The sequence below is a fragment of the Orycteropus afer genome, unplaced genomic scaffold (assembly GCF_000298275.1).
Source record: "Orycteropus afer afer isolate SDZICR_OR568_19922 unplaced genomic scaffold, OryAfe1.0 scaffold00035, whole genome shotgun sequence".
Taxonomy (NCBI): domain Eukaryota; kingdom Metazoa; phylum Chordata; class Mammalia; order Tubulidentata; family Orycteropodidae; genus Orycteropus; species Orycteropus afer.
In genome coordinates, this window is record NW_006921622.1 from 14032563 (window position 1) to 14054102 (window position 21540).

The 21540-nt window shown below is 39.7% G+C and overlaps 1 protein-coding gene across 1 annotated transcript in view; it reads left to right on the plus strand.

The window, feature by feature from the left end:
* KIAA1217 (KIAA1217 ortholog) overlaps positions 1-21540 on the plus strand; it is a 476753-nt gene that overhangs the window by 304866 nt on the left and 150347 nt on the right. Inside the window, exons 4-5 of the mRNA XM_042780340.1 lie at positions 8958-9156; positions 13519-13612. Coding sequence (XP_042636274.1) covers positions 8958-9156; positions 13519-13612 — 293 coding nt within the window. The remainder of the gene's footprint in view (positions 1-8957; positions 9157-13518; positions 13613-21540) is intronic.

Here is a 21540-nt window from a genome sequence, read left to right on the forward strand (position 1 = left end):
CTGTGTCTGTGTTAATTGGTTTCCCTTTTCTTTGTTGAAGAGGGTCTGTGCAATCCTTCTGCCTAGTCCGCCATCTTGCCCCGCCTCCTGCTCAAAATCTTTTAAGACCCCAGTTGCTACTCACCAAAGTAGGACATAGAAGAAGATTTTTATCTACTGTGTTGTGCCAGTTGAGCATGATGTCCCCCAAGACTATGGTCCCAAGCCTGAAGCCCAGTGATTCCCTCCCTCAAAGTGTTTGGTTTTCTTTGAGAACCTAGGCCAACTGTTTTCTCTTTTTTAAAAAATGAAGGAATTCTTTAAAATCGTTGTAAAAATATGTGGAACACATTGACCAATCCAACATTTTTCAGGTGTACAACTTAGTGATAGCAATTATATTCATCATGTTAGGCAATGATTAGCCGTAATTGATGCCAAATTTCCTTTCACCACAAACAGCAGAAGCTCACTGCTTCTAAGTAAAACCGGAAAAAAAAAAACAACCAAACTCACTGCCGTTGAGTCAATTCCAACTCATAGTGACCCCTCCTTGGGTTTCTGAGACAGTATCTCTACAGAAGTAGATTGCCCAATCTTCCTTCTGAGGAGTAGCTGGTGGGTTTGAACCACCAGTCTTCTGGTTAGCAGTCAAGTGCCTTAGGCACTATGCCACCAGGGCTTCTAAGTAAGGGTATTTTGTTTTGTTTTGTTTTTAAGAATTCAGATTATATCCAAGGCTGCAAGGTGGTATGAGAAGGGGATTCTTTAAAATCTATGGATAGGAATACATGGATACAAAATATAGAAAAGCATGTTTAAATATACTTATCCAGAAAACATGGGTGCTCTGGTGGCATAGTCCCTAAGGCATTTGACTGCTAACCAGGAGGCTGGTGGTTCAAATCCACCAGCCACTCCTCAGAAGGAAGGTTGGACAATCTACTTCTGTACTTATACTGCCTCAGAAACCCAAGGAGAGGGGTCACTATGAGTCAGATCCAACTCGACAGCAGTGAGTTTTTGTTTTTTGGGGGGGCGGTATCCAGAAAGCACTCCACTGCTAGAATTTTCTCTTGTAAAAATACTCCCAAAAGAGTGCAATGACATGGGAATACAAACTATTATTCATTGAAGTGTGGCTCCTAATATTAAGAAAAGTTGGAAACAACCCAACTGAAAAAAAAAAAAAAAGACTGCCATCGAATCGATTCCAACTCATAATGACCCCCATTTCCGAGGCTGTAAATCTTTACAGAAGGAAATTGCCCAATTTTCCTTCCAAATGATTTTGAGTTCCACATTGTTCTCCCTCTCTATCCAGTATCTCCTACATGGATCCTACACTACACTGGTAGCTGGTGGGTTTGAACTACCAATCTTCTGGTTAGAAGTCAAATGCCTGAGGCACTTTGCCACCACAGTTCTTTTGGAAACAACCTAAATGACTTCCAGAAACTCATACAGGGAAGTCAGGCACCTGTTCAAAGTAATGAGGGAGCTCTGTGTGCTGATTATGGGAAGGTCTCTAAGCTGTTTTACTAATGAAGTGAATGATTTTTTTTTAAACTTTTATTGTGATTTGGGTGAAATTTTAGAGCAAATTCATTTTCCATACAGCAGTTCACAAACACTTTGTCTCATGACATTGACTATAATCCCCCACAATGCAACAACTCTCTTCCCTCTTTCTTTCCATAGTACCTCTTCCCTGCATCCTTCCATCCCATGCACTCCTGCCCCCTGAGCTGTCTCCCTGTGCATACACAGCCCCTCTATCCTCCCATGATTGATCTCTCCAAGGAGTGTATCTACCTAGTGTAATTGTTCAGCTTGTGTGCCTGTCTTTTGTTTGGCTGGAAGCCATAGGAGTGGGGTCAATTCCAGACCTGAAAGGCAGTTAGGGTCCATAGTCTCAGGCGTTGCACCAGGCTCTATCAGACCAGCAAACCTGGTCCCTTCTCCCCACCCCCCAATGATTTTGAGTTTTGTTCCACATTATTTTCCCTCTCTATCTAGTATCTCCTACATGGATCCCCCTCCAAGTGGTTGACAGTGGGAGCCAGGCACCAACTAGTTCTTCTGGTCTCATAGCCTTATAGGCTGAGGATCACATGGTGTACCAGCCGCTTTGACTAATTGTTTCCATGAATCTTTGGTTTTCTTCATTCTTCTTTGCTCTGGACAAAGGGAGACCCATCGTTGCATCTAGATGGCTGCTTGCCAGCTTTTAAGATCCCAATCACTAGTTGCCAAAGTAGGATGTGGAATAATAATGTTTTTTGTAGTACATTATGCCAATTGAGCTTGATGTCCCCTGTGACTATGGTCCCAAGCCCACAGGTCTAACTACTCACTCTCTCTGAGTAGCTGGCTGTGGCCAAGAAGTGACTACAACCTTGGCCCTCAGCTCTGCTATATACCTGGGAATTCTAAAAGAATATAGCAGTATGCTTGTAGAAATATTGTCTACCAACCCTATACATGGTCTTGGGCACACTGCCCCCTACATAGACATACCTAATAGGTCAGCCTGTCCACCCATCTATCCACCTGTATAGCCATGTTTGCCTTCACTGACAATGCAGTACTGTATGTGCAAAAAGTTTCATGTTTGTTTTCTGTACCTCCCATGTACCTCTCTATGTCTTCTTCTTCCTCATTGCCACTATGTTGATCACTCACATTGGTACATTGCCCTTCACTTCACCTAAATCAAAACTTGTCTCTACCTATCTAACAGTGTTCCCTCCCCTCCCCTACCACCCCTGGTAACCAACAAAGAAAATTTCCTTCCATATAGAAACCTTTCCTTTTTACAATAATGGACATACAATATTTGTCCTTCTAAGGAGCTCTGGTAGCGTAGTGCCTAAGGCACTTGACTGCTAACCAGAAGGCTGACGGTTCAAAGCCACTGACCACTCCTCAGAAGGAAGGTTGGGCTATCTACTTACATAGTTCTACTGCCTCAGAAACCCAAGGAGGGTTTGCTATGAGTCGGTTCTGACTCAAGGGCACATAACAACAACAACATGATTGACTTATTTCAGTCAGCATAATGTCCTTCAAGTTCATCCACATTATGCAGTGTTTTGCAGATTCTACATTATTCTTTAGGGTTGCATAGTATTCCATTGTGTGCATGTACCATAGTTTGATTATCCATTCTTCAGCTGATGGACACCTAGGTTGTTTCCATCTTTTGACTATTGTAAATACTGCTGCGATGAATATGGGTGTCCATATATCTGTTCTTGTCCTGGCTCTCACTTCTTTAGGATATATACCTAGTAATGGAATGGCTGAGTCAAATAGTATTTCTAATTCCAACTTTTTAAGGAATCATCATACAGATCAGAAGTTAGTATTGTCACTCCTGCTCTTTTTTTGGTTGCCATTTGCTTGATATATCTTTCTCCAATCTTTGATTTTTAGTCTATTTTTGTCTTTGTCTCTAAGGTGTGTTTCTTGTAGACAATGTATTGATTTGTTATGTTTTCTTATCCAGTCTGTAACTCTCTGTCTCTTGAGTAATGCATTTAGTCCATTAACATTCAGTGTAAGTATTGACAAGTATGAATTGATTGTGGTCATTTTGTTATGAGTTTTTTTATCATGTTCCTGGTTTCTTTGTTCCATATAATTTTCTGTGGTGAGCTCATTATGTTTATGAATCATGTTATCATTTCCCTTGTTGCTATTGTTTTAGTATTTTCTAAATATTTGTGCTTGTCCTCTTTTTTATCATGATGTGAAAGTTTATAATTTTTCTTTGAGGGTATCCTGTGATTTATAATTTTCTCCCTGAGTTTAGAACAGTCCATTCTATCTTGCAACTCTCTTGACTTCCTCATCATTGAGAAGTTCTGTAACTACACAGTATTTTCCCTCTTTTTGGTTTGTAGTTGTCCTCATTTGCCAATTGATGTCTCTGGTTCCCTATTTATAATCTTGTAAGCTTATTTTACTTTGGATATGTCCATAGCTGTGTTGGTTTCTGGGTTATGTCATCTTGTGTATTAATAGTTGCTTGTTGTTTGTTACTATTGATTCTCTGTTCAAAAGACTCCCTTTAGTATCTCTTGTAAGATTGGTCTGATTTTAACAAATTTTCTTAGTTTCTGCTTCTCTTAAAATCTCCTAATTTCACTATCATATTTGAGGGACAGTTTTGCTTATAATTCTTGGTTGAAAAATTTTCTCTTTCAGGGTCTTATATATACCCTCCCATTGCCTTCTCACATGCATGGTTCCTGCTGAGAAATCAGAACTTATTCTTATTGGTTATTCTTTGTAAGTAACTTTTCATTTTTCTCGTGCTGCTTTCAGGATTTCTTTGTCTTTGGTTTTGATGAGTTTGATTATGATATGTCTTGGTGATTTTCTTTTGGGGTCTATCCTGTTTAGGGTTCATTGGACTTCCTGAATGGATATATTGTCATCTTTCATCATATCAGGGAAGTTTTCCTCCAACAAATCTTGGACAATTTTCTCCGTGGTTTTATTTGTCTCTTCCTGTTCTAGAATTCTAATGACATGTAGGCTATTCCTTTTGATGGTACCCCCACACACACACCGAACCTTAGGCTTTCTTCATTTTGTTTTGATCTTTTTTCTGATTGATCCCCTTCCAAAGAAGTATTCAGATATTTGTCTTCAATCTTATTAATTCTGTCGTCCATTGATTTAGTTCTGTTCCTTTGCCCTTTCAATGTATTATCTATTTCTGAAAATTTAGTATTAATCTTCTGGATTTCTGTCTGTAGATTTTGAATCATTTCTAATTTTTCATTTATTTTCTCATTTTGTTCTTGTATTTTCCTCTGAAATTGTTCTGGGGTTTTGTCTGTGTTTTCCTTAATTTTTTTAGCGTTTTCCTTGATGTGTACCTCAATCCTTTGAAGATACCTAAGTAGAATTCTTTTGAATTCCTTATCAGTGAGTTCCAATGCTGCTTCTTCCTCAGGGATGTGTTTTGGGTCTGTATCATGCTCCCTTGTTTCTACCACTTTATCTTGCTTCTTTGTGTGGACTGTGATAGTCTCTTGTGTCTGAGACATTGTGATGTTGTTGTATTTAGATCTCTGTTAACTGTTCATGAAGAGCAGTAAGGGTGATACAGGCTCTTCTTAGTGGTTGTTTATCATTGGCCAGTTGGTGGCAAAGGAAGAGGTGGCTTTCACTCAGTAAGTGAAGCTGCAGGAGATGCAGGTGTGGTTGCATTGTGTGGGCACAGTTGCTGTCTCCCACTCAGACAAAAACAATAATAAAAAAAACATAAAAAAAGTAAAAGCAAGCAAACAAAAAACACATGACATAAACACACAGGAACAATTGCCAAAAAAGGGAAAAAGAAAAGAAAAAAAAAATCCACAATATCTGAGGAGAGGGCAATAAGAGAAAAAAGGTAGAGTAGGAGAATAATGAAGAAAAAAATGGGAAAGATGCAAAAAGAAAAACAGGAAACGGGCCTTAATCATGAGAAAGAAACAAATTGGAACCAGGAACAGGGAAGAGAGAAAAGCTGAAAACCAGAACCTGGGAAGGGTAGAATAAAGGATAATAAATAAAAAGAACCATAATAATAATAATAATTTTAAAACAGCCTAAAACAAACTAACTGAAAAAAAAAAAAAAAAGGGAAAAGAAAAAATATATGGGCAGGGTGGGACAGGGCACCCAAGCTAGGTCAGAGCACACAGACTGGGATGGAATGTCTGCCAGCCCAGAAGGTGGGTGGGAGTGAGGGATGGCAGCACCTCCCTTCACCAAGAGGGTGTGGGGTATAAGAGTAACAAGGGGAATATTGCAACTTTCCAGTCACTGGCATCCAGAATGCCCTTGTGGTTTCCAGCAAGTGGAGCCCATGAAGTAAATTATATTTTTAAGGCCACTTAAATCTTCTCTCCCTTTTAAAAATTTTATTGTTGTAAATATATATAACAAACAATTTTCCATTTGCCCATTAATTTCTTTTTATTACCAGTTACATTTCTAAAAAATTTTAGTGTATATACACGTGTAACAAAACATTTGCCATTTCAATAATATTCACACATACAGTTCAATGACATTAGTTATGTTCACCATGTTGTGCTACCATCACTACTATTTCCAAAAGTTTTACATCACTGCAATCAGAAACTCAGCACCCCATCAGCAATAACTTCCATTCCCTTTTCCCCCACCCTCCCCCAGCACTTGGTATCCACTAATAAAGTTTTGTCTCTATACATTTGCCTTTTCTAGATGCTTCTTGTAAGTAGGATCAATCAGTATGTGGACTTTTGTGTCAAGCCTATTTCACTCAGCATGTTTTCATTGAAAAGCTCTTGTGGTGTAGTGCCTAAAGCATTTGACTGCTAACCAGAAGGCTGGCGGTTCAAACCCACCAGCCACTCCTCAGAAGGAAAATTGGGTGATCTACTTCCATAGTGATACTGCCTCAGAAACCCAAGGAGAGGTTGTCATTAGAAGTCACAATTGACTCAATGGCAGTGAGATGGATAAAGAAGATTTTACTGTGGAGTCCTGAATGATGCAAATGGTAAATGGAATTGCCTGCTAACCAAGAGTTTAGAGGTTTAAATTTACCCAGAGGCACCTCAGAAGAAAGGCCTGGCAAGCTGATGAAAAATCAGCCATTGAAAACCTTATGGAGGGCCATTCTACTTTGACACAAACAGGGTCATCTTGAGTGGGAATTGACTGGGTGGCAACTGGTTACCCATCCCTTGTTGTTGTTGTTATGTGCCGTCGAGTCGGCCCTGACTCATAGCGATCCCTCCTTGGGTTTCCAAGGCAGTATCACTACGGAAGTAGATTGCCCCATCTTCCTTCTGAGGAGTGGCTGGTGGGTTTGAACCACCAGCCTTCTGGTTAGCAGTCAAGTGCCTTAGGCACTATACTACCAGAGTTCCTACCCATCCCTTAGACACTTTCATATAAACACTTCCCTTTTTCCCATCCTTCCAACCATACTTGCATCAGTCCTTTTAATAATTAAAATATTATTTTGACTTTATAATTGTGATTCAGAGTTGAACTATATAGTATCATATGATTAAAATCCCTTTTTTGTGTGCAACTTTGTGTTATTTTTAAACTCAATAACTGCCTGGATTTTTTTGTTTACTGATTTTTCTGTGTGCCTGTTTTTAAGTTGTTAACAAACTCTCAGCCAGAAGTAAAACTATCCTTCCCATTCCATCAGTTTCATCCTGTCTGAATCTTTTTTTTTGGGGGGGGGTGGTGGTGGAGAATAATCCTTCCTCAAGCTTTCTGTCCCCCTGATCCAGACTGAGTTGTTCTCTATACACCCTGCATACCTGTCCTCCTGGGTCTTCTGTATCATTATTCCATGAATTCCCTTTGTTATTCTGTGGGATTGGAGCCCTTGTTTCCTGGCTTCTGTTATCTTCATCTTTCTTGTTTAAGAGCTCAGTTTTTCTTTTTTGTGAGTTACATCGTCTACTAGCTTCTGAGAAAGAGTGCATGGTAGGTGAGTATTTACAGGCTGCTCCACAGGAGAAAAATGAGGCAGTCTGCTTCCATAGAGACTGAAACTTTAGAAGGCTGATGGGGCAGTTCTACTTTGTCCATTAAGGTCTCTATGAATCAGAATCGACTCAGTGGCAATGAGTTATGTTCATGGTCTTCATTGTGTAACTAACTTGCTCAGTTTTTTTCCTGAAACTTTGGTGTGTCAGACTTTTTTCTTGTAAATATTTTAATGTAGTATGTATGAACATTCAGTAAATATGCATTACTAAAAACCAAACTCACTGCTGTGGAGTTGGATCCAACTCATAGCGACCCTTCCTTGGGTTTCTGAGGCGGTATCGCTACGGAAGTAGATTGCCCAACCTTCCTTCCGAGGACTGGCTGGTGGGTTTGAAATGTCAGCCTTCTGGTTAGCAGTCAGGTGCCTTAGGCACCATGCCACCAGAGCTCCTAAATATGCATTGTTGTTGTTATGTGCCATCAAGTCATCTCTGACTCCTAGCAACCCCTCCTTGGGTTTCCAAGAGCTACAGAAATAATATTGTCAGCATTTTAACTCAAAATGTGTCTGAATAGACTATAAAAATTTAAGCTATATAGCTTACCTATTGTTATAATGATTGTGTTAATGAAAGACATGGGAAAATCACCCTATAGGATCAGGTTCCTAAATATACCTTTTAAGGGGATTAAGTGCAGGCAGTTCCCAGGTTATGAATGTCCGACTTACAGCAGCTCCTGCTTGCCCTTTAATGTTATGTAAATTTGCCCTCACTTTGAAAAGATGAACCAACCCCTACTCACAACAAATTCTTCACAATCACCTTCACTTGTTGCACGTGCAGCTTTTAAATCATTGCCAAGGCTTTAAGCCTTTTCTTGAACTAAAGTAAGGCTAACTGAAAACTGTATGTACTTGTTCCGATTTACCAACACATTCTAAAAGACACAGGAACAGATCTCATTGTAACCCAGGACTGCCTGTATTGTTTTTTGCTTTAGTCTACTGAAAGTTAAACCCAAACCAAACTCACTGCCATTGAGTCAATTCCACTCATAGAGAACCCTCCTTGAGTTTCCAAGGCTGTATCTCTACAGAAGTAGATTACCCATTCTTCCTTCCCGGGAGTGGCTGGTGGGTTTGAACTGCCAGTCTTCTGGTTAGCAGTCAAATGCCTTAGGCACTATGCCACCAGAGTGCCCAACTGAAAATTAGTCTCTTGAATTTTTCATTGTAAAATAATTGAAAATGAGCCTCTTTAACACATCTTTGACTCCAAGGAATGAAAACAAGTACTGATAGGAAAGCTACATCATGCATGCCTGGGAAATCCCAAACATGTGTCTCTTGTCACGTGCTTTGCAAGCTTGTCTGAACATTCCTGAGTGGGTTAGGGTTGAGGAAGCTTAGCTTGTGCTGTTTCTGGTAAACGCTGACCTGTGACTGATAATTGTGTTCCTTCTGTGCACAGGAGTTCTCTATCTTCAATATGGAGATGAAACCAAGCAGCTCAGGATGCCCAATGAAATTACAAGTGCAGACACAATTCGTGCTCTCTTTGTAAGTGCCTTTCCGCAGCAGCTCACCATGAAAATGCTGGAGTCTCCGAGTGTCGCAATTTACATCAAAGATGAAAGCAGAAATGTGTATTATGAATTAAATGATGTCAGGTGAGTAGTTAGTTAATGCTATTTTTCTATCCACTGTTTTGGATTTGGGCATTGATGCAATTTGTGTAGAGTCCACATTTCTTAGGGTCCCAATAAATAAAATAGGTATTATCCTGTTTGGCAGGCTTATCTCATCTATGTGTGAATTCACTATCTGGTTTTGTGCAGTTCATTTACAATGTACAGTTTACAAAAGTTAAGATAGATTTCTTCCACATAGATCTTTGAATGTTACATTTAAAGATATATTAGAAATCACCCAATCCACTATTTTATCTAAGAGGTAGAGAAACTCATGAGTTGGGAAACTAAGGCCCAGAAACATGGAGAGACTTGCTCATGGCCATGTGATCCTGAGACAGTACTTAGAACTGATACTTTCCCAGCTCCTTCTCAAATGCTCTTTCTCCCACCAATAAAGCCTGTGTTTCTTCTGGGTGTACTATTCATACCTATCAAGTTAGATTGAAAGCTGTGGACTGTGTGTTTCTATCTGTAAGAAAAGAAGAGACATTCACACTCTTCATTTGTTTCTTAAATAATTGTCCTTTACCAAAAACATCTTTTTTTCCTGATGGGTTTTCTCCAGGGCCCCCAGTTGGATATATCCTAAATGGAAGCTAGTGGACTCACGGTATTGCAGATGGCATGAAAATAAAAGCATCTTTATTGATGTAATGCTGTTGAACAGAAGGGACCCATTTAATCTGTCCCAGCAAAACAACCTGAGAAGGAGGACTTAAAACAACACAGTCATTGGTATAGCCTGAATACTGAACGATTATCTAGTGACTAATCCAGCCTTTTCATTTATGTTATAAAACATTTATGTTATGCAGAATATCATAGTTAAAGGATGTACTACCATTTCTGCAAGCCATTTAGCTTACAAGCTCAGCTCCAGACCTGGTTCTCCACATTCTTAGTTGAGAACTCTTTTTAAATTCCTTTGGAATGGTCCATCATCCATGCATCTGGGTCAGAAATTGGCATTTCTGGGTCCCTGCTCCATAGAAATAACAAGCTGCCCAGTTTCTTCAACATGGAATTAATGGATACCACTTTTTAAAAAATATGCCTCCAGTGCAAAATAAATGTAAACCAATAAATATCTAACAATTATCACAAATGACATATTTAGGCATGTGCTGAGGTGTATGAGTAATTTAGAGCTTTCAAAGTTTGACATATGCCCTAAGGTATAGGTGATACATCTGCTACACAGCCCTCTTGCTTCTTACAAATGAGTTTAAAATATTCATGGGTATCAGAAAATTTGTATTTTTTTTTTAAATAGATTATACATCAAGCTGTCATACACAAAAAAATTAAATTTGCAAGACATAAACGTGAGATAATCATGTTATGTTTAAAGCATATGTAGTGTTTTTATATTGAAATGCTGTGTTACATTAATCATCTATATGTCTTTATTTTGTAGTTAGAGGAATTGAGAAAACAGTAACAATAAATAAGTGTGAAATTGAATTAAGTCCACACATGATTATGGAGCTCAAGGCTGAGGTGGTTATGTACAATTTGACCCCTCTGTTTTGTAGCCTGTGCAAGGATTTTAATACTGTAATGGGTTGCCATTTTCTACAACATTCACATGCCATAAAGTCAAATTATTTGAATTTTAGTACTTCTTTTTTTTGGCCTGTTCTTTAGTAGTATAGTGACATCATCGCAAAAAATGAAAAGGGACGACAAAGAAGAAAAGGTCCCCAAAGGTTCTAAACTTAGATGATTTCCCCTTAATGGATTCAACTGCTAAAGTAGATGAAAGAAGCCCTTGAGAGAACTGATCCCTTTAAACACTAATAATTCTCAGTTAATATATTTATACTTGTGAAGATGGTTTTCTTCTTGATACTTTAGCTGTACACAGTGCCTAAGGCGTCTGACTGCTAACCAGAAGGTTGGTGGTTCAAACCCACCAGCCACTCCACAGAAGGAAAATTGGGCAATCTACTTCCATAAATATTTACTGCCTCAGAAACCCAATGGAGGTTGCTATGAGTTGGAATCGACTCGATGGCAGGGGGTTGGTTTGGTTTTTATTGGTAGCCTGATTTTCTTTTTTTTAATCTCACTTAAAATGTTTATGTGGAAGAAACATTTTTACTTGATGATGAATATAAGATTTATGCTTAAAGATCACATTTCTGTCACATTTCTCTTTTTTCTAAGGAATTATTCTATTTCTTTGCTTTTATGCATAAGATGTCTAAATTACATTTTTATTTAAATGGTAGAATAAATTCTAATTGCCAGCACTATATAAGAGCAACAACAACAAAAAAAGAGCGTATCATGTTGATTTTTACTGAAGGCCTCAGCTTCAGTCTTCAAAACCCAGAGACAAATTTCATTTCATATCCTTCCATATTTTTGAAGTGAGAATATATTTGTGAGGCATTTGGCTGTTTCATTATTGTGTTGGGTTCTCCATATTTCCTTTGGGAAAATGCTATAGAGAGTTCAGACTGGAATTCTGTGTTGTAAATGTTGCCATGGCAAATTCAGTCTGGACTTTTACTGTTGGTTTATCTAGGATGAATGTTTCTAAATTAATCATAAACCAACATTGTGTATTTTAAATACCTTTGAATCACAGTAAGTTGTTTTTTTTTTTTTTTTTATCATAATCTAAGTAAGGTTTTCAGTTTCTCCACATGGTCACAATGAGATTTTATTTTTTTTTCCTTAGCAAAGGGTGAATCTTTTAGTGAATGCCCATTTCTTTACTTACTGTGAACTCTCCCTTCGTATTATCCTAGACATTTAATAAGAAGGACTGTTGATTCCCCCTTAAACAGGCTCCAATGAGTTACTTAAAACCTGGAGCAACAGTGCAAGCTTGGACTAGTTATTGCTTCAAAGCAATTACTGACAGATATTTAAAGGAAAGAAACAAGACTAGTCCAAGATTCCTCCACTTCATTTAAAACAAAACAAAACCCAATAATCCCGGTGATTGAGATCAGCCCACTAAACGTGTGGCTGCACCTGGAGGGAAGGAATGTGGCCTCCTGTGCGCTCGTCCCTGCACTCGCTGCTGTGGGACTGAACAGCATCACAGTGTAGATGGGGCTGCCGGTGCGTTTGGGTGGCTGTCTGCTGATGAAAGGAGACAGGGAAGGACTTCACATGCATTTATGTGCTCTTAAATAATTGTAAGGTAGGCTTCTGAGCAAGATGTGGGACTTCTGTGTTTTGCTTTAGTATAACTCCTGGGCTTGAAATGCTTAGGTTCAGGAGGGTGGGCAAGTAGAAGAATTTATCTATTGCTGTTCCTCCTAAAAAGGAGCTCTGGTGGCACAGTGGTTAAAGCATTCAGCTGCTAACCAAAAGGCTAGCAGTTTGAACCAACAGCTGCTCCATGGGAGAAAGGTGAGGCAATCTGCTTCTGTAAAGATTTATAGCCATGGAAACTGTATGAGTCAGTTCTACTCTGATCTAGGGTTACTGTGAGTCGGGGTCGACTCTATGGCAGTGATTTTTGTTTTTGGTATTCCTCCTAAAAGGAGCCCTGGTGGCAGAGGGGTTAAGCACTCAGCTGCTAACAGGCAGGTCAGTGGCTTGAATACACCAGCTGCTTTCTGGGAGAAAGATGTGGTATTCTGCTCCTGTAAACATAGCCTTAGAAACCCTATGGGGAGTTCTGTTCTGTCCTGTAGGGTTGCTTTGAGTCAGAACCCAAGGACACACAACAACAACATTCATCCTTAATACCCTGCTCCTTGAGGAACTCAATTTGTCTGTAGAAATATATATGTATGTAATTTTTAAATCCTCTACAGGAGGAAAAAAGGTATTGTAAAGATATGGTTTTGATCTTTGTCATACTTTTTATTTTCTGTCTGGACTTCAGATACATTTTCTTTCCTTTGCTGAAAATGTTTGACAGAAAAACAGCATTTTCCTTTCGTGTGCATTCGTTAGATAAGCAGAAACCCAGGTGTTTGGGCAAAGTAAATAATTAAATATTTAAATATTAACTAAACCTCTTTGAACATATTATGAATATTGGCGCTTTATTGTTTTTGAAAGTGTTAGTTTCCCATGCTCAGAATCCTGAAAGTCCACGCTACCTAATATTTATGGGTGGGGAATGATGCTGAAAGGATAATACTTTCCTTGAGGAACGAAAAAAGAAAGGAAAAGCTGAAGTCATTTTTCTTCTTTTCCTTATTTATTTTTTGCCTATCCTATGGTAGCAGAACTTTCTTAACTTAATTACAGACAATGCTAGGTTGTCCCATGATGGTTTTTACCTGATTCTGAAGGGAAAGCCAAAGAAATGGCCAAAATCGGGCTCCTTTCATCTGCCATAGTTATTGATGTTTTTGATTCCAGGAACATTCAGGACAGATCTCTCCTTAAAGTGTACAACAAGGATCCTGCACATGCGTTTAATCACATGCCAAAAACTGTGAACGGAGACATGAGGGTAAGTGTTTGTTCTATTTTTAATTTTGTTCTGTGGACTGTACCACACATGCCACCTCCCTTTCTCTTGCAGGTTCTCCTGATGTAATTGTGCCTTGCCACTCACCTAGCCTGATGATTCATTATTTGTTCTTTGTTAGAGAAATCAGACTTCCTGCTCACTTGGGGCACAGGGATTGAAATGGAGCTGGCACATCCTAATTTATCTCCAGGCATGGAGTTTAGTCATATTCTCCTTCCCATAAGATCTTGACAATCTACGTAAAAGGGCCCTCCTTCCTTAATAATATTTAACTTACTTAATATTTAACTTACTCAGACGATTTCTTGTTTTTTTCCCTCTACTTCAAAACAAAAACTATGCACAATTGCATGTAAAATCTATTCATGTTAACTATTAGAAATTCTAGCATCTTAATTAAATTATTCATCTTGTCATACAGGACAATTTACTGTTGTGCTATATTAAATATTATCAAATCTCTGAACTGTGTTTGAGGCATGATATAAAAATCTGCATGATATATATCGGAGGTAAAATTGTCTAGGTATAGATAATCTCAGGAGATTATTAAAGCATTCAGAACATACAGGATGTTTTGAAAGAAAAAGAACAAGAAAACTGAAAAGGCAGATTTAAAAAAATCACATTAATGCAGGTTCACTAGAAAGGGATTGAGTTTCTAAACATAGTGCTGCATTCCTCTGCAGTAAAAATGGGGGGGGGGGAAGATTTGCTATTCCATCTGTACCAACCAACACATTTAGAAAATGATGTACCATTTTATATCACCTTTTCTCTGGATTAGCACATGGTTGGGTGCTGGAGTTTATCTAGGAGGAAACAAAAACAAAACAATGAATATGTTGTATTGCCAAAGAAGCCCAGGGTACTGTTTTGTCCTAGAGTTACAATACAGTTTCTGGAGATGAAGTTGTCTCTGCTTCCTAATAGGATATATTAGTTTCTCAATGCTGCTGTAACAAATTACCACCAGTTTAGTGGCCTAAAACAACACAAATTTGCTGTCTCACAGTTTCAAAGGTCAGAAGTCCTAAATCATTCTTCTTGTTGTTAGCTATTGTCGAGTTGCTTCCAACTCAGGGTGACTCAATGTGTGCAGAGTGGAACCCTTCCATAGGGTTTTCCAAGCTGGGAAATTTTGTAACTAGATCACCAGGCCTGCCTTCTGAGGTGCCTCTGAGTGTATTCGAACAACCAGTTGAGTGCTTCATCTTTTGCACCACCAGGGACTCCAAAATCAGTCTTAAAAAAACCAAAAACTCACTGCCATTGAGTCAATTCCAACTCATAGCAACCTCCATTACGTTTCTGAGGCTGTCAATCTTTAAGGAAGTAGATTGCCCCATCTCCCTTCCACAGAGCAGCTGGTGGGTTTGAACTGCTGACTTTTTGGTTAACAGCCAAATGCCTTACTCACTATGTCACCAGAGCTCCTTAAAATCAGTCTTCCTGGGCTAAAATCAAGGTGTCAGGACTGTATTTTTTTCTGGAAGCTCTAGAGGAGAATCTGTTCCCTTGGCTGTTCCAGCTTCTAGAGGCTGTCTGCATTTCTTGGCTCGTACCCCTCTTCCTCCATTCACAGAGCCAGCAAAGTAGCATCTTTCTGTGTTTCCGTCTTTATATCTCTAACCCTCCTTCTGCCTCCCTCTTCCACTTTTAAAGCCCCTTGTTATTACGTACAGCTCATCCAGATAATAAAGGGTAATCTCCGTATTTTAAATCCAGCTGATTAGCAACCTTAGTTCCATCTGCAACTTTGATTGTCTTTGACACATAATCTAACATGTTCACAAATTCCAGGGATTAGGATGTGGCTGTCTTGGGAGAGGAGGGGACTGTTATTTATCTACCACGCAGATGATGTGAGCTAGGGCCAAGGAGCCAGCAAGGCCAATTGAAAGTGCTGGAAGAATTTATATGTGATTCTGGACTGGAATATGAGTGATGGCATTGTGGGATCAGAGCCTATATTTTTTGAAGAAAAAGGATTCTTTCTTACTCAACTGCTGCTTTTTTATGTTGGAGAAATGATGTGTGATTTGAAGTGAAAGCTATGTTGTTACTTCAGAAAATCTAGGATGTTGAAGGTTATTTTTAGTCAGTTACACTTTAAATGTAAACCAGGGCCACATGAAGACAGATTGAGTCATGCTAATAATGAAGCAAGTACTAAATATTATGGGACCCTATGCCTTTTATTGCTTTGTTATTCTCTTTGTCAGTGACATTCCTTACAGTCTTTGCTCCCTCAGACAACTTTACTTTTTGATATGTCTAGCCTTAGAACTGGAGTTCCATGGTGCTCAGAGTTCTGTCTCTGTTACATAAAGCCATCATTCCCACACAGGTGCCCAGAATCGCCTCTACAAGTCTTGTTTATGGCTGGGGAAGACACCTGTTTTAACTCTTAAGCAGATGTAGTGCCTGCATAAGGACCAGCAGTGAGTGCTGAGAGAATTAAATATTAACCATATGACAAAGCCTATTAGAATTCAGAACTTTTGCTGTGAGTTTTCAGAAAACTTGTTCTGCTTTTTCTTTTTGCTGAGACCCTCGTGATCACTTTCTGAGTTACCCACAGCCTACTTTAGACATCAGATTTTTGTATGAGAAAATCAACTCATGTCCCCAGAAGAAGGGACAATAAATATTCACCATCCTAACCAACAGAAAGGCTTTTATGTTCCAATGAAGACTACTTTGAAATGAGAAGGAGAAAACAGTTTCTTTAAAAATAAAATAAAACCCAACTAGGTGTAATTATGATGGCAAGCGATATGTGTCTCCCTGCTTTTCCGTGCAAATCTGCCTACAGTCTTTAACTTAGCCTCTATTCACAGATTCCAGAAACTAAGAGATGGAGAATTCCTTCACAATCAACTTTTGGCTCTGGCATTGGAATTCTCCCTCCTTCAATGTGTCTGCATTGCCATTAAAGGGAAGGGGGCTTTGTGGAGCTCTGTGCAACCCCATTGAGAACAAAGCAAGGATCTATTGGGGTAAACTAACGGGTTCAGGGCAGCTCCATTCCCCCTTATATTTGCAGTTGTGAGTGTTGCCATAAAGGAATTTGACTATAACTATGTACAAATTGGTTACTGTAGCCTTGTGTCTGACGTCATTCCGGCTTCCCTCACAGCCTCCCAAGATAGCCTGGGAGAGACCTCCCAGCGCCCACTCTTTGTGAATAAACATGCACATCATGGAAAAACATGAATTAGAACAAGTGAAAGGTCAACAACAGCAATAGCAGAACTTTGCAGTGCTCTCCCAGACTTTCCTTAAACGATGAATTTAACATCTTGTCATTGAAAGAAAAGAAAATGTAGGACTGTCAGTTCACCAGGAGCAGTTTTATGATGATGGGGGTGTTACTCAGGAAACATGTTAGACTAACTGTACTCACCTTGAGGTTATGGACCTCAGAGTATGCACAGAACATGTGCTTGGCTGGGAAGACATGTCTAGCTTTTCTTTTAACATCTAGCTGAGTATTTCTGAGGCTGGTCTATCTAATGAGACTTTGCAGTTCTCTTATGGCTGGTGCTGAGCACACTATTTTTACCTTACATGTGAGTGCCAATCACCACAATGTAATTGGATCGCATAGCTTTTGTTTTGCTATTTTACATAGTAGCATTGATAATTCAGGGAGGAGTCCTGGTGATGCAGTGTTTAAGCGCTCAGCTACTAACCGAAAGGTTGGTTATTGGAACTGACCAGTCCTCTGTGAAAGAAAGATGAGTCAGTCTGCTTCCATAAAGATGTATAGTTTTGGAAACTGTATGGGGCAGTTCTACACTGTCCTGTAGGGTTGTTGTGAGTTGGAATGGACTCAGTGGCCACAGATTTGCTTTTTGGTTATTGGTAATTTGGCTCCCATGGGACTGAGCTCACCATATGGAAACAAGTCTTTTTACTAAAATTTTAGATGTACCACAAGGATTTTAATTCATAAATGTACAATTCAAAGATAAGCCATCTCATTGAAAAACCTCCCTCACCACCACTGCTACCACTAGTTGTTGTCAAATCAGCTCCCCACTCATGATGACACCATCTGTGTCAGAATAAAACTGTGCTCCATAAGATTTTCAATCATTGACTTTTTAGAAGTAGATCACCACGACTTTCTTCTGAGGCACCTTTGGGTGTACTCGAACCTTCCACCCTTTAGTTAGCAACTAAGTGCATTAACTGTTTACACCACCTAGGGACTCCCAGAGATACTGTTGTTTTGTGATGTGCCCTCGAGTCAGACCCGACTCATAGCGACCCCTCCTTGGTTTTCCAAGGCGGTATCACTATGGAAGTAGATTGCCCCATCTTCCTTCTGAGGAGTGGCTGGTGGGTTTGAACTACCAGCCTTCTGGTTAGCAGTCAAGTGCCTTAGGCACTATGCTACCCAGAGATACTAGTGACTTCCTAATCACCAAAGCCCTCAGGCCTCTCCATCTCCTTATGTGATTTGAGATCATTTCCCAGCATTCTCTGCTCTTACCTTTTAATGTCCTCCCTCCTGCCTCCTTTCTTTAATTTCACTTATATGTCTTTAATTTTCACTTTTGTATGAACAATTTCCATTCTGCATTTAGAGCACACTCCCCAGACTCAGCCCTGCATCTTAAATTACTTCTTATTAGCCAAGTCTGTGGCTGCCTCTTGGTTCTCCTCTATTTAAGTTCTGTATTTGACACTGGTGAAGAGCCTCCTTAAAAAGCTGTATTCCCTTGGTTTCATTACACAGCCATTTCTAAACTCCTTGCTTACATTCAACCCACACCTTGATCTCCTTCACTAATGCTTGACCCCTAAATGGTCCTCAGTGTGTTCCAGTTCACTTTTTTTTTTTTGCTCTGCACCTTGTGATGTTTATCTTAGCACTGATTTAACTATTATATCGATGTACATGACCCTGAAACGATATCTCTAGTTCTGCTATCTTCCTAGAGTTCAAGACCCAAAAGATCAACTTCCAAGTGATTTGCTTCACATGAATATTATTCCAGTATTTCAAATGTATCATGTTGAGTAAAAAGAAAATCCTAATCTTTTTTATCATCCTTTATTCTATTTGTGAACTGCAGAGTGACTGTGATGGGTGTGTATATGTATATGTATAAGTATGTGTCTTTTAGGAGCTCTGGTAGCATAGTGGCTAAAGCACTTGACTGCTAACCAGAAGGCTGGCGGTTCAAACCCACCAGCCACTCCTCAGAAGGTAGGTTGGGCAATCCTACTTCCGTAGTGATATTGCCTCAGAAACCCAAGGAGGGGTGGTTGCTGTGAGTCGGGGCCGACTCGACAGCACGTAACAACAACAACAACAACATGTGTCTTTTGTGGGATGAGGAAGAAGAGAATTAAAAAGTTGAGTTATCAGTATTCTTCTCTTACCTAACTCCTTGTGGTAGTTAAGGTTGTGTGTCAACTTGGCTGGGCCTGGTTTTGAGTGACTAGGCAGTTGGATGTAGTGATTCCCCATGATGAGACCAGTAATCCACTCCATGGTGGAATCTACTGTGAGCAGCTGAGTAGCTAGCTGCCTTAGGGATGTGGTCTGCTTCCAGTATATGGCAAGAAGCATTGAAAAAGGTCACTGGAGTTTTTGACACACTTGGACCCAGCGTGTAGTTGAGTCTTCATTCAGCAGCCTGCCATGTTTCCTGCCAGTCTTCGACTGTCTCTGGACTTGAACCAGTGGCCTGCCATGTTGTTTAGTAATTTTGGGACTATGCCATTTTATTTGTCTACCTTGGGTTTTTCAGCCTCAGCAGCCAGCAGCTGCCTGAGTAAAGAGACAACTCCAGCTCCAGTGGGCTGAGAACAAGAGGCAGAGCTGAAGCCCAAGGTCAAGGGGACTTCACCCAGTCCTTAGAGCTTGGCACATAGAACTCAGATTTCTAGCTTCCTAATCTGTAAGAGAATAAATCCATTTGTTCAAGGCACCCATTGGTGGTATTTTCTGTTAAAGCAACACTAGAGGCAACGAAAGCACTCCTTTTTCTCAGCATATCCAGTCAGTCACCAAAACAGAAGTAGAAGTCCATTCTACTTCTGCAGGATCTCTTACAGATAATGCCTCTGCCATTTTCTCTGTGGCACTATTCTTATAATAAAGGAGTTCTGGGTGTAGTGCCTAAGGTATTTGACTGCTAACCAGAAGGCTGGCAGTTCAAACCCACTAGCCACTCTGTGGAAGGAAGGCTGGGCAATCTACCTCCATAAGGATTTACCACCTTGGAAACCCAAAGGGAGTCACTCTGAGTCAGAATTGACTCAATGGCAGTGAGTTTGGCTTTTGATTCTTATAATAAGGAACTCTGTTAGTGCAGTGGGTAAGGCATTTGGCTGTTAACCAGAAGGTTAACAGTTCAAACCCACCAGCTGCTCCATAGGAGGAAGATAAGACAATCTACTTCTGTAAAAATTTATAGCCTTGGAAACCCAATGTGGGTCAGTATGAGTCAGAATTGACTTGATGGCAGTGGGTTTGGTTTGGTTTGGATTCCTATAATAGTTAACTTTTTTTGAGCATTTACTAAGCATTTGCATATGTAATTTCACTTAATACTCAAGACAAAATTATGATGCAGATATTGCTTTAACTCCCATATTTACAGATGATCAAACAGTTGCTCTGGGATGTTCCAAAATTTACCTAAGACCATACAGTTACAAAGCAGCAGAGCTGAGATTTGAACCCAGGCAGCCTGGCCCCAGATCCAAGGCTTTTAGCTATACTGCTCTGCTGCTGTCATTACAGCGCTTGTTACTTCAAGTGTCTGTTGTACAGCACCCTTTAACCATTCTTCTCAGCTCGTCTAACTCCAGCCTAACAACTTCTGCCCAAGTAATCTCACTAAGCTGTGCTCCCCGATGTGCAAGGAAGAGAAAGGTCAATGTCATCCCTGCCTTCTTGAGTTTCTTACACATTTCTTCCTCCCCATGTTGAGTTCTCCTGTTTTCTTCCAACGGTCTGAAATACCCTCTTCCTTCTCATATACCTGCCTTTCGAAATTCTGCCTACCTAACATGCTAGGAGCCCTAGTGGCGCAATGGTTAAGCACTTGGCTGCTCACCAAAAGGTTAGCAGTTCGAACCTACCCAGAAGCTCCAAGGGGAAAAAATCTGATCATCTGCTACTGTAATGATTATAGCCTAGAAAACCCTACAGAGCAGTTGTACTCTGTCACATGGAGTGACTATGAGTCAAAAATCAACTCAATAGCACCTAACAACAAAAGCAACATAATAATTGCCCAGCTTCCAGAGAGATATCTCAGGGGAAGGAATGCATAGGAAAGAAGGACACAGGGTAGAGGTAACTACAGAGAGGAAGTGGCAAGAGAGCTGTTATACTGTGGGCAATTGCAGTCAATGTCATGAGACCAAATGTGTATGAACTGCTGTATGGAAAATGAATTTGCTCTGTAAACTTTCACCCAAAGAAAAATAAATAAATTGTTCAATTTCTTCAACAAACTAATGGCATGACAAAAGGGCAGGAGGTGGCACTGTTAAGTTTCTCCAATCTCTTCCGTATTATAACAACCACATGTGATGTGTGCACCAACCATGTTTAGATCCTACTTTGAACAGACCAATTGTAGAAAGACATCTTTGAAACTACTTGGGAAATTTGAACATGTGTTGGGAATGATATTAAGGGATAACCAGTAATTCTGTTGCATATTATAATAGCTTGGTGGTTACGTTACAAAAAGGATACATGCTTAAGTATTTACTGGTTAAATGATGTAATGAATGATACTTGCTTTAAAACACTCCACCAAACCTAAATAAATAAAAAGTAGGAGGAGATGAAATAAAATTGACAAAATGTTGAAAAATCTCAAAGCTGGATGATGCAAATTCTTGGTATAATATTCTCTGTTATTTTT